Below are 13727 nucleotides of genomic sequence, written 5' to 3'. Positions count from 1 at the left end.
GGTTTTTTTATCCTTTGGCCATGCATAATATGAAGCAAGTGAACTTTAGAAACAAACAAATGAACAAAATATAAAGAGAATTACAAAATGACTAGTTCAAGTGTAAAATGGCTAACAAAGAGTGCCTAAAATGCATATGAACACAAAAAATGAGTTTCAAGTGCTTTAGATACCTTGAACACGTTTCAATATGTTGAAATGTGTAGAATAAATAGTGAGGACCCTCCAACAATGATAGGTTCACGAAATCACTATCCAAACCCCACTTTCAAGTAAGAAAAGTAAGTCAATCATGCACATGCTTGTGTGATCAAGGGTCAAAACATGTAGCAGTGTGCAAATGCATAATTCTACCATCTAGACATGGTTAATATGATGCTAATGAGTTACTAAAACAGTGAATTTTCCTAAAGAACTAGTGGAGAATAAAAATCCCAATTCTAGGTAGTCTAGAAAACCTAAAATGAGCATATCACACTCAAAACTTGTAAAATGCTTAGAATGAGATAATTGATGGCTCAAACATGTTACAAATCACTAAACCAAGATGCTAGGATGCTTAAACCTTGAGTTAAAACTTTGATTTGAAAAGTCAACCTTTGGGTCAACTCTCCATCAAAAGTGACTTGTAGAGGTGGAAATCTGAACCCATGCTGAATTTTTAAGTTCAGTAACCTCTAATCACTTTTAATTTGTTGAATTTGGGTTGCTAAGGTGCACTAAAGTCACACAATACAAGTTTGTGTGTTAGTTCCCTATGTTTATGCTTTGAATATGATATTGGATCCATCTAGGATCCATTTTTCTATCATTAGGTAATTATTATTGGGATTCCTATAACTAGGTAATTCCAATTACTACTTTTAGTCTGCATAGTCATGGGACTTGCATTCATATTAGAATAGTGATGTTTGGTTTCTATTTGGATATCTTACACAATAAATGGGATATATCCCCACATTGCTCCACTTAATTCAAATTCTCCCTTTAACAATCTAATTTAAGACCTTTATTGTTTTATAGAACATGGGCGAACCTCCTTTCAATCGTGCTTGGATGTATGATCGTTGTTATAGTGGTAGAAGGGGGTTGAAGGAGTCTTTTGTCTTAGGCGTTGAAGAGTTTGTCCGAGTAGCAAGACAATCTAGATATTTTGAACTTGAAGGTGGGATTAGATACCTTTGCATTAAGTGTGACTGTATAAGGATTTTGACATATGAGGTTGTCAAAGTTCACCTTTATAAAAAAGGGTTCATACCAAATTATTGGATTTGGACATTACACGATGAAGATATGCCAGCTATTGATTTACATGAAGGTGATAATTATGTACTTAGAAATGGTGTACATATTGTAAAAATGGAGCAATTGTGTGACATGGAAGAGATGGTCAATAACGCTTTGTGTCAATTTCAATCAACCCAACAACCCAACGACACTAACTTAGAAGAGTGTCCTAATGAATCCACACAAAGGTTTTATAATTTGTTGGCGGAGGCAAATCAACCTTTATTTGAAGGGGCTAGAAACTCTAAATTGTCAGTATGTGTTAAACTTCTATCTTATAAGTCTAATTGGAATATTCCCAACCAATGCTTAGAGGCTTTCACCAAACTTTTGTTAGATCTCACACCACCAAATATGAGCTTGCTGAAGAGTTATTATGATGCTAAGAGGTTAGTATCAAAGTTGGGATTGGAGGCTAAGAAGATTGATTGTTGTGTGAGTGGTTGTATGCTCTTTTATGACAATGATAGTGGAAAAAAAGATGCAGCATTGCTTGAATGTAAATTTTGCCACAAACCAAGATATCACCCACTTCACCAGGGATCAAGGCGTAAAAAACCAATTGTAGTTAAGTCAATGTTCTAGTTGCCTATAATCCCAAGATTACAAAGAATGTTTTCTTCTATGCAAACCACGCCACATATGACTTGGCATCATGATAACCAAAGTCAAGGAATGCTACGTCACCCATCTGATGGTGAAGCCTGGAAGCACTTTGATCGTAAACATCCTACCTTTGCGTCTGATCCGCGCAATGTGCGACTAGGTCTATGTTCAGATGGATTTAACCCTTACATTCAGGCTTCATCTTCACCATATTCTTGTTGGCCCGTGATTGTTACTCCATACAATCTTCCTCCTGAAATGTGCATGTTAAAGCCTTATATGTTTTTGAGTTGTCTTATACCAGGGCCATCCAATCCAAAGGCCTCTATTGATGTTTACTTGGAGCCTTTAATTGATGATTTGAAGAAGTTGTGGGTTGGTATCTTGACCTATGATGTTTCAAGGAATCAAAATTTTATGATGAGGTCATGTTTGATGTGGACTATTAATGACTTCCCTGCTTATGAGATATTATCTGGTTGGGGCACACATGGTAGATTGGCTTGTCCGCATTGCATGGAGCACAATAAGTCATTCACATTAAATTATGGTCGCAAAAGTTGTTGGTTTGACTCACATCGTAGGTTCTTACCTAATGACCATCCCTTTAGGAGAAATATTAAAGCCTTTCGAAAAGGGCAAGTTGAAACAAATGGGCCACCTCACCATTACAAGTTTGGAGAAGAGTGAAACATTTTCCAAAAGTCACTGAAAACGGTGTAACATGGATAGATGGATATGGAGAGTGGCATAATTGGACAAAAAGAAGCATTTTTTGGGATCTTCCATATTGGAAAGATAATTTGTTAAGACATAATCTTGATGTAATGCACATAGAAAAAAATTTCTTTGAGAACATATTCAATATTGTTATGAATGTGACGGGAAAGACAAAAGACAATGAGAAAGCAAGAAGGGATTTAGGATTGTATTGCAAGCGAAAAGACTTGGAGTTGAAGGTTCAAGATAATGGGAAAATATTAAAGCCTAAAGCGAATTACACTTTAACTCCAAATGAAGCTAAATCAGTTTGTCGGTGGATAAAGGAACTTAAGAGGCCGGATGGTTATAGTTCCAACTTGGCTAGATGTGCTGATGTTGAAAAGGGAAGAATCCATGGAATGAAAAGTCATGATTGCCATGTATTTATGGAGTCATTACTTCCTATTGCATTTAGTGCTTTGCCCATTCATGTTTTAAATCCTCTTACTGAAATTAGCCACTTTTTCAAAGATTTGTGCTCTGCAACATTAAAAGAGGAATTCCTAAGAAGAATGGAGGAAAATATTCCAATTATTCTCTACAAATTAGAGAGAATATTCCCTCCTGGATTATTTGATTCCATGGAACATCTCCCTATTCATCTCCCCCATGAAGCATTGTTGGGTGGACCAGTGCAATACAGATGGATGTATCCTTTTGAAAGGTACGAAAGGACCTCCCTATTCATATTTATAATTAATTTTGTCACCAATTTTTTTCATCATGATGTATTTTTTTATTTGTATAGATTCATGGGTGATTCAAAACGATCAATAAAAAATAAAGCAAGAGTTAAAGGTTCTATTTGTGCATCTTATTTACACCGTGAGACAACATACTTTTGTTCTCATTACTTCAACAACTTCATGTTGTCACCACGCAATTGGAGGAATGAAGTTGAATGTCAAAGAGATGTGTCAACGTTGTCTGTTTTTCAGCAACAAGGTCGACATGCAGGGAGAGAATCGATTAATTGGCTAATTGATGTCGAGTTCAAATCTGCTCATGTTCATGTGTTAATCAATTGCACTTAATTCAAACCATATCTTGAGTAAGTTATGTACCACACCTAACCGAACTCAATCAATTAAATAAGAAATACATCAAGGCAGCCAAATATTCAGCCTAGGCCGAGTAAATCTAACTCATACCGGACCTGGTCGACTTAACCATATAAATGATAAACCTCACGAACATGCCAGAGACAACCCAAGTACACGACCTGGGCCGCCATGGTCTCGAATTTAAATGAACAAAGGTTAAAATAACAACAAAATGGCCAACACAGATAGTACACGGCCAAGGACGACATTTGATAAGCCAAGAAATAAACGGATCAGACCGCCCTCGAAGACTTAGTAAGATGGAGGTCCCCGCGTTCGATAGACCTTGATGGGCCTAGGTTTAGGCCTAGGCCCACTCATAACCCAGACTAGGGCCCAAACCAAGGCCCATCCCATTAGGTAAACGAACATCATTAATACTCTATAAATACGCATGGACCCCACGAATTAAAGGGACGCATTCATTAATCACTGATTTGACTCTCTGAGAGCTTTGACTTACTTGAGCTTCGGAGACTCTTCTGCAAGTAACCCCTCCTGGGTTCAAGCTGACATGTATCAACCGGGGAGAGACCAACTGAAGAGATAGCGGACTACATGGTAAGGTGACACTTGTGCCTAACTCATCTTATTTGTTCTCTGCAGGAACAAGTTATATCCTCCTTTGTCAACAAATTTGTGGTCAATTATATGTAAGTCTATAATTAATTTACCATTGCAATCTATTTTCACCAGCTCATTCCTTACGGGCTTGCAAATACCTAAGAGCAGTGCTTCTGCTCGTATTCATTCTAAGTTTCTTGAATGGTTCCAATATCAAGTATGTATTGTACCATTAATTATGCAACAAATGGATTTTAATGTATCATAATTTTATTTCTATCTTTCTATACTTGTAGGTTTATAACGAGCCATTAAGTGTTAGAAACCAAGACCTAAGGGATTTGTCAAATTGGCCAATGAAATGTGTCAAAGAATGGCACACGTACTTCGTGAATGGGTACAAGTTCCATACTAACGCATGGAGCAAAGGGAAAAAGACTATAAATAGTGGTGTTCATGTGAAGGGCCTTACCGAAGGAGGTGAAGATGATTTTTATGGGATCATTCATAGAATATATGAACTAGAGTACAATACTTCTAATAAACCGAAGAAAGTTGTACTTTTTTTTGTGTGAATGGTTTGATCCCTCAAGAAAAGGTACAAGAGTGGATCCTAAATATAACATTGTGGACATTCACATAACTTCAAGGTACCAACCATTTGATCCATTTATTTTAGCATACAATGTTAGACAAGTATATTATGTACAATATCCACCATCTCGAAAAGACAACCGTGGTTGGTGTGTTGCAATTAAAACAAAGCCGAGAGGTCGCATTGAATCAAATGAGGTGGAAGACGATGTCCCTTACCAAGTTGATGAAATGTCCCATGTGAATGAAGTAATTGAAGTAGAACGTGTATCGAGATTTCATCATATAGAAGGTCATGATGAAGAGTTTGAACAGCAAAAGGAGGAAGAAGAAGAAGAAGAAGAAGAAGAAGAGGAGAAGGATGAGGAAGATCTAGATGAAGAAGAAGATGAAACTGAAGAAGAAGAAGTGGAGGAAGAGGAGGACGACGACGAGGGTGAAAGTGATGATAATGACTAACTTTGTCTTTTTTGTTTTAGTACTTAACTTTTTAATATGTTTGTTTTTTTTCATTTCATTAGAACTTTTTGTTGTTGTATTTCAAGTTGTGTAATATGTCTAATGAATAGTTATTAAGTTGGTATATCTGTTTTTTATTATACACCATCTTAATTTGTTTGACACTTAGATCCTATACGCCATACACCATGTCATCGGGCGATCCACCTCGACCACCCCCAGTTGACAAGGGGAAAGGTATTGCAAAAACAAGAAAGAGACGTAATAATTATGTGCTTCGGATTTCAGTCAGACCCATCACCCCTACCCTGGGCTTACATATGCCATCTTTATCTTCCCCACCTTCATCCACAGGGTTACATAACCCAACATCTATCCCGGCAATTCATATGTCGTCCTCCTCTTCTCAACCTCCACCCACAGGGTTGCATACCCCTGTTGTTGCTCCCAGGCCCCCTTTCTGTACCACCCTCCCATATACCATCCTCATCTTCCTCAGCTCCACACACTGGGTTACATACCCCTTCTATAGACATTGGAGCATCCCCATCACCTCATACTGTACCATCCCCAGCCTCCATTGGTGGCCCATCTTCTGCCGTTGGTCAGCAGTCTGCACCATCCCTAGTTATAGGTGATATAGTTGTCCCACAGCCTATGGTTGATGCTGATTTAGATGCAGAACCTGACCCTCCTCTACAGGACCGCCCGATGATTGAACCTGTCGATCGAGGGTAATATTTAAATTCAATTATTCTCATTGTTTATATTATGTAATTCTTTCATTTTTTGACAATTTTCCATGAATTGTAGGTTTGTTCCATCTAGAGTTGCTTCACAGGCTATCATAAAGATAATCAAGCAACAATTTCTTAATCCTTGGCCATCATGGGGATCAATACCTGAAAAAGATAAGGAAATTTTCTGGCAACGTTTCAAGGTAACATGTTTTAACTTATTATATAGGTAAATTAAGTTGTTAACTATTATTCCATGTTTAATATACTTATAATGTTTTATATGTTTAAATTGTGTTATAGAGGAGAGTTTAGTGGGCACCAGAGCATGAAATTGCCATTAAGAGAAATTTCAACAGCAGAGCTTCCCATCGTCTATCTGAGCTATTTAGATATGCTAGAATGGCTAGAGAAAGGCCATAATGGATTCCTAATGATGTGTGGACAAGGATGTTAGAACATTGGAATTCTCCAAGTTATTGGAGCAAATGTATTACAACAAAAAAGAATAGGGCTTCTAAAATAGGTGGGACCCTACACACAGGTGGATCCATTACCATTTACGAGCATGCCCTTCGTATGGTAAATACATAAACTGTTTGTATTTGTCACATTTGAACTACATTTTTAAAGTTTGAAATCAAATCAAATCTAACTCTATAACATTTTGTTGCAGGCACGTGAGTTGGGACGCCATGTGTTTCTTGATGAAGTCTTTCAGCAGACACATATCCGGAAGGGTACTAGCGAGTATGTGGATGAGAGGTCTAGGAAGACAAATGTAAGTCTCTTTTACTGTTCAATATTATTTACTCTTAAATGTATCCCACTACAGTTGTGTAATTGTTCATTGTTTACTTACAGGAAGAATTTCAAACTAGGCTTTCTCAAGTTAGATCTGAGGTTTCCTCATGTGCTGATGGAACACAAGAGCAGTCCTCTGTTGATCCTACACAGGACGAGAATATCAGGACTATGTGTTGGATTGAGATAGTAGGAGGGAAAAAGAAAGGAAGACTTTATGGGGCTGGTCAACTTGTTTCAAAATATACAGGTCCAAATGAAAGCTTGAACCAAGTACCAGCTTTTTCCTCTTCTAATACTAAGGACCTCACTAATATTAGGCAGCAACTTTCACGCAGCCTAGAGGAAAATGAGCAATTGAGGTCTGAGTTTCGATCCTTTCAGTCACTAGTCCTGCAATATCTCCCTCCTGATGCTTAGGCTCGTCTTCAGCAGCCACAGCCACAGCCATAACAGCCAAACCCTACTCAACCAAACTTTGAAATTCCTCCACCCCATTCTCAACAACAAAATAATGAAGAGGATCATAACCTAAATGAAGAATCTTCTCCTGATTATGAAGATTATTAGCTTTTCATGTTCTGAAGAAAAACTTTGTTCAAAATTTACTTAATAAACTTATGTACTATTAGTCCTTCTTGGTATTGGTCGTGCTTATGTAATATTTGACAAACTTTCCTGTGATACATATTATTTTCTCCGTTTTATGAACAATTTAGTGTGTCATTTGATATATATTGTCATGGAGTTTGATAATGATACAATATTTGATATAGTGGAATGCTGGAAAGTTGGACTGCTAAATTTGTCTGTATTGCAATTTTCTATATGCAGGTATTGTGGAATGTCTAAAAAACAAATCAACCCAGACCAAATTTTTGATCTTACTGACGGATTATCGACGGACCCATCTGTCGGTAAATCCATTCGTGGAGTCCATGTCTTTACCGACGGATAAATCCGTCAGTAATTACCAACGGATGACTCCCTCGGTAGTTACCGACGGATGTATCCGTCGATAAAGACATGGATGCCACGAATGGATTTACCGACGGATAGGTCCGTCGATAATTACCGACAGCCTTATCCGTTGATAATAACCGGCCGAAAGGACGACGGATATTTCTGTCGGTAACTGATTACCGACGAATAGTTTACCGACGGATATTTTGCCGTCGAAAGTCTGTTGGTAAAACATCATTACCGACGAATTATGGCTATTACCGACGGTTTCTGACTGTCGGTAATTAACGTTTTTCTGGTAGTGCGACACCCAAACAATGGAGCACAACAGCTCTAAGAATAGATAAATGAGGTGGAAAAATAAGCAGAACAAATCTTAGAACGAGCTTACTACGAAACCCTAACTAGAAGTACGAACATATGACTAGAGAGGGGAAGTATGAGCTGGAGAATACTTATATGGAGCAAGAAAACGTGACTGAGCTAACTTAACCAAGTTTGGGACCAAACCCTAGCAGAGAAACGTTGCTGTTCTAAGAGAGGAAGGAGAAAGTTTTTCTGAAAAGTGGAGAAAATGAGAGTGTTAACTGGTTTAGGGGGCTTTGGGGGCACCCTATGGGCCAGCCCCTAGGCTCAACTGATTTGGGGCAGCCCTTAAATATTGTGGCTGAATTAAGAGGGCCTTACAGTTTGGGTATGAGGATGGGGATAAATTTTTTTCTCTAGGGATAAGTATGGGATAACAAAACCCATCATCGCCCCACCTTGTTGTCATCCCTATCGCTCGCGTTGCATGACACTTATTTTAAACATATAACATTAAAAACAATGTTCTTTTATTTTCTTTTTGTGTCTACTTGACCACTCGCGTCACATGACACTCAATTTCAAAATATTAAATGTAAAAAGGCTTCTGGTGTCTACTCGGCCGCATACGTCGCATGACGCTAATCTTAAAAAAATGTAAACATGTAAAAGGCAACTTTAAAAAATTGACAAAGTCAAGCCTTTTTAACAAATAACTATGTAACCCTAATTTATCATTTTGATTGAGAATATGTAGGACCAATGTTAATCTTACTAAAAAAACATTTTTGGGCACTAATTTCTTATTTTGGGAAAAAAATAAATATGTTAAAATAAACACATGTTTTTGCAAATTTAATTTAAGATACCACATATGAACGACGATATAGGGCGCTAATACCTTTCCTACACGTAATTGACTCCCGAACTTAAAATCTGACTTTTAAAGACTATGTTTTTTTTTTCATAGTTTTTCGGAATAAACTACGGTGACGACTCTAAATCTTTCTTTCTAAACCATTTCTTTTTAGTTTACCTCTAGTCACGATTTAGGTTGCGACATCTATAAATATTAATAGAATTTATTTATTAATTGAGAAATAACAAATATATTTTCAATAGATTTTTACATTTTTTTTAAATTTCCTATTAATTTTACGAATTTCTTATAATTTTTTGAAAAAAAATTTGTTGACAAAATTGACAAAATTATTAAATAGTAATTTTTAATTTTTTTTATAGAAGTTACAAAAGTAAAAATTTGAATTTATTTTTATCAAAAATAATTATTTGTTAAAGTTTACCGAACAAAAACTTATCAAAATATTATTTACCATAATCTATAGTGAGGTCTGTTTTTATGATTTTTGCATTGCCTAAAAATGTTAAAAGCAATTCTTTTCTATTCCATTTATTTAAATGGATGTTTTAAAATGTGGAGAAAAAGTAAAAGAAGTCTCAATCTGCACATACGACTACAATAGAAGATCTGGCCGTTGAAACTTTCTATCAACGTTAAACAATTGCCCAATTAGCAGTCCACGGATCGCAAAGATGAACCGTCGATCAATTCTCCTTCCAACGACGGAGATCGAAACTCAAAATTTGGAAGCATCTACAATAAATACCCGTATATCTCTCTTCCGAAAATCATTCCAAATCTAAAAAAGCAAAACAAAACCCTACATTTTCAAATCCTCTTGCAAATTTTCTCTTCAGTCTAGTTCTAGTTCCAATTTGAGAATGTCTGGTCGTGGCAAGGGAGGAAAGGGATTGGGCAAGGGAGGTGCGAAGAGGCACCGGAAAGTGCTTCGCGACAACATTCAAGGCATAACGAAACCTGCAATTCGGCGATTGGCGAGAAGAGGTGGTGTGAAGAGGATTAGTGGATTGATATACGAGGAGACCAGGGGAGTGCTCAAGATATTTTTGGAGAATGTGATTCGTGATGCAGTGACTTATACTGAGCATGCTAGAAGGAAGACAGTTACGGCCATGGATGTGGTGTATGCTCTGAAGAGACAGGGAAGGACCCTTTATGGTTTTGGAGGTTAATCCAAATGTTTTGGTGAATCCTTTTCTCTGAAATTGTCCTGTGAGATAAGAGTTGCTTGTTCCTTTTGAATTCTTGTGATTTTCAAAGAACTGTTTGGTTCTTTGTGGGGTGAAAAAAGGAAATTGGAACTTCAATTGATTTTTTGAGAAATGAAAAGTAAGGTGCAGAACACATTGGAATGTAGTAACACTTTTGCTTGGTTCACTCCTTTTTTAAAGTTTTTGGTATTTTTATTTGTATTAAATTTATACCTGGTAAAATTTAGGTAAAATTTTGAAAAGGTTAAATTGAATAAAGAATGATGAATATAGTGTTGCAATATTCTGTATCAGAGAAAAATGTTAAGTGATTAATGTGGTTTTAGTTTGCGTGTTCTGTTTTTTGATCAAAATAGTAGAATAAGAAACTTCACTAATTAGAGTTACCGGTTGTTCTGATTAGGAATTTGTGATAATAATGGTGGAATAAGACCTTCACTATTGAGGTCTTGATGGTTGCGTTTAAGAATTTGTAATGAAAATAGTGGAATAAGAACTTCACTATTGAGGTCTTGACAGTTGTGATTAGGAATGATTGTTCTTCTTTGAAAGAAATTTCAGTATCTTGAAGGGTTTTATCGTTGAGGGAAGATATGTAACAACTTGAAAAAAATTTACCCTTAATTCTTTTATTCTTCTATTTAGGTTTGGCTAACTTGTGTTTGTTGTTTGGAAAGTAAAGATATGAGATATGAAGAAAAACATAAGAGATTTTCTTTTTGTTTTTTTTAAAACTAGTATCTATAATATATATATATATATATATATATATATATATATATATATAAATAATTTAAGAGAAATTTTTTTTGTGTTTATATTTTAAAATATTAATTTTATATTTTAAAACATAATTATTTATTAAATTTTTGAAAATTGATCATTATTTTTATAAATTATTAAATTATTTTATAAAATTGTCTATATTTGTTTTTTTCTTTTTCTCTATTTATCAACTTTTATATATACTAGTGTAAACACAGGAGTTATCATGTTTGTGTGTATGTATTTTTAAATATGTGTAATATTATATTGTAATGTTATTAAGTTAATATATAAATTAAAATTATATTTATTAAAAATAAAGTGAAATATGTCAGAAACATAAAGAAGAGGAGAAGTAGAGACATCTAATTTTATAAAAAGCTTGTAAAAATAACGATCAATTTTTAAAAATTTAATAAATTATTATATTTAAAGGATAAAATTGATATTTTGAAATGTGGATACACAAAGAGAATTTCCTTTATATATTATTATAGATTCATTTTATTGATAAAAATAAAGTGAATCTATAATAATATATTATAGATTCACTTTATTTTTAATTAATAAATATAATTTTATTTTATATATATATATATATATATATATATATATATATATATATATATATAAAGAGAATTCTTTTTTTAAAAAATATAAATTTTTGAAAAATAAAATATATAATTAATTGAAAGGCTTAAATATACATTTGGTCCCTATTTTTTGTTGATTTTATTCAATTTGGTTCCTATTTTCGTTTTATGTTCAATTAGGTCTTCATTTTCGTCAAATGGTGATCAATTTGGTCCTTTTCACTAACGGTGTTTAAATAGTTAACATTTTTGAACAGTACATGCCATGTGTCAGCTCCTGATTTTTTTGATTTTTTTTTTTAATTTTTTTTTAATTTCAAAAAAATGATCCACATGTCAAGTCACAATTGTGTCACGTGTCAGTTTGTAGTAGTATTAATTTTTTTGTTCAATTTAGTTCTTATATTCATTATTTTTATTCAATTTAGTCCTTATATTCGTTATTTTTGTTCAATATAGTCTGACACTGAATTTAATATCTTTTATACAAATTATATTAATATCTTTTCTAAAATTAATTTAATTATAAATTGAATAAATTCTTATATTTAATTTCTAAATAGAATATAATTATTTAAAATATTATGAAAATATAATTATTTTTTTTCTAATATTTATATTCTAAAATATTTTTAAAATTGATATATAAAAATATTTTAGAAAAATAAACTAATATTTGTAAAATTAACATTTACATATAAAATATTTTAGATTTTAATATCTAAAATGCAATAAAAATATTAAATATTTTAAATTTAAATGTAAATTTACAAATGTTAATATATATTTTTAAAATTTTAATAATATTTTAATAATATTTAAATAATTATATCCTATTTAACAATTGAATCTAAGAATTATATTCAATTAATAATTAAATATTATAATTTATAATTAAATTTAAAAAATAAGTAATAATAATGTCAATTTTAAAAATTAAATGGTTCTATTTTCACAAAATTTGGGACTAAATTAAACAAAAATAACGAATATAGAGATTGAATTGAACAAAAATAACGAATATAGGGACTGAATTGAACAAAAATAGCTAATATAGAGACTAAATTGAACAAAAAGAATAATACTACCAGAAACTGACACGTGGCACTAGCATTGACACGTGGCACAATTATGACTTGACACGTGGACACTTTTTTTGAAATTAAAAAAATTTTAAAAAAATTAAAAAAAATTAAAAAAAATTAAACAAAAAATAAAAAAAAATAAAAAAAAACAAAAAAAATCAGGAGCTGACACGTGGCATGTACTGTTCAAAAACGTTAATTATTTAAACACCGTTAGTGAAAAGGACCAAATTGACCACAATTTAACGAAAATGAGGACCTAATTAAACATAAAACGGAAATAGGGATCAAATTGAATAAAATAAACAAAAATAAGGACCAAATGTATATTTAAGCCTAATTGAAACGATATTAAAGCACAGCTCATTACAATATTGAAAATAAATTACAATGAACAATACATATTAAAATAAATCATTCTCTTTGTCATGAGATAAAGAAAGTCGTAACATTTGCCGTGATTTTGCCATTCTATGTATGTAAATAATCTTTTTGAGATGTTATTTCTACAAATTGTACAAACAAATACATCCGGTTTTATATTAAAATTTCAAACTACTTTTCAATGACATCAATCATTGACCTCTGCATTAAGCCTAAGGTACTTGAAGTATCATAAACGGTGTTTGAATGATAGAAAGAAACTTGGAATCGGTTGAAGTGAGGTGAACATCATTTCTTAATTCTTTTTCTAGAAATAATATTTGGAAAGATTAAATGTTTTGTTGTGTCTACATTAGTAGTACAAAGATTGAAATCATTATCTCAAATACTAGTGCTTCGTTATGTTCACTTCTGTTTTGCATTTTTGTACCTATTGTTTGATCTATTTGCCGCATTTTTTTATTACTTAATTGTAAGAATTATGTTATAATATATATATATATATATATATATATATATATATATATATATATATATATATATATATATATATATTCAGGAGAATACAAAATATATCCGAGTTAAGGAGTTCCAAGATTATATGAGTAAGCTAGTCTTCCG

General features: G+C 33.1%; 1 protein-coding gene and 1 pseudogene across 1 annotated transcript; both read left to right on the top strand.

Moving 5' to 3' along the window:
- The first annotated feature begins 1026 nt into the window (after window positions 1-1026).
- LOC146881548 (uncharacterized) lies at window positions 1027-5375 on the top strand (annotated as a pseudogene).
- A 4456-nt stretch (window positions 5376-9831) lies between these two features.
- Window positions 9832-10428, top strand: LOC114168810 (histone H4). The gene has a single exon (XM_028053766.2). It carries the CDS (start codon window positions 9929-9931, stop codon window positions 10238-10240), a length of 312 nt encoding a protein of 103 aa, XP_027909567.1. The 5' UTR covers window positions 9832-9928; the 3' UTR covers window positions 10241-10428.
- The last annotated feature ends 3299 nt before the right edge of the window (window positions 10429-13727 follow it).

The sequence above is a fragment of the Vigna unguiculata genome, chromosome 11 (genome assembly GCF_037176805.1).
Source record: "Vigna unguiculata cultivar grain cowpea cultivar isolate G323 ecotype 2 chromosome 11, ASM3717680v1, whole genome shotgun sequence".
Taxonomy (NCBI): domain Eukaryota; kingdom Viridiplantae; phylum Streptophyta; class Magnoliopsida; order Fabales; family Fabaceae; genus Vigna; species Vigna unguiculata.
The sequence above is the reverse complement of the archived record's forward strand: the minus strand, read 5'-3'. Positions and strand labels throughout refer to the sequence as shown.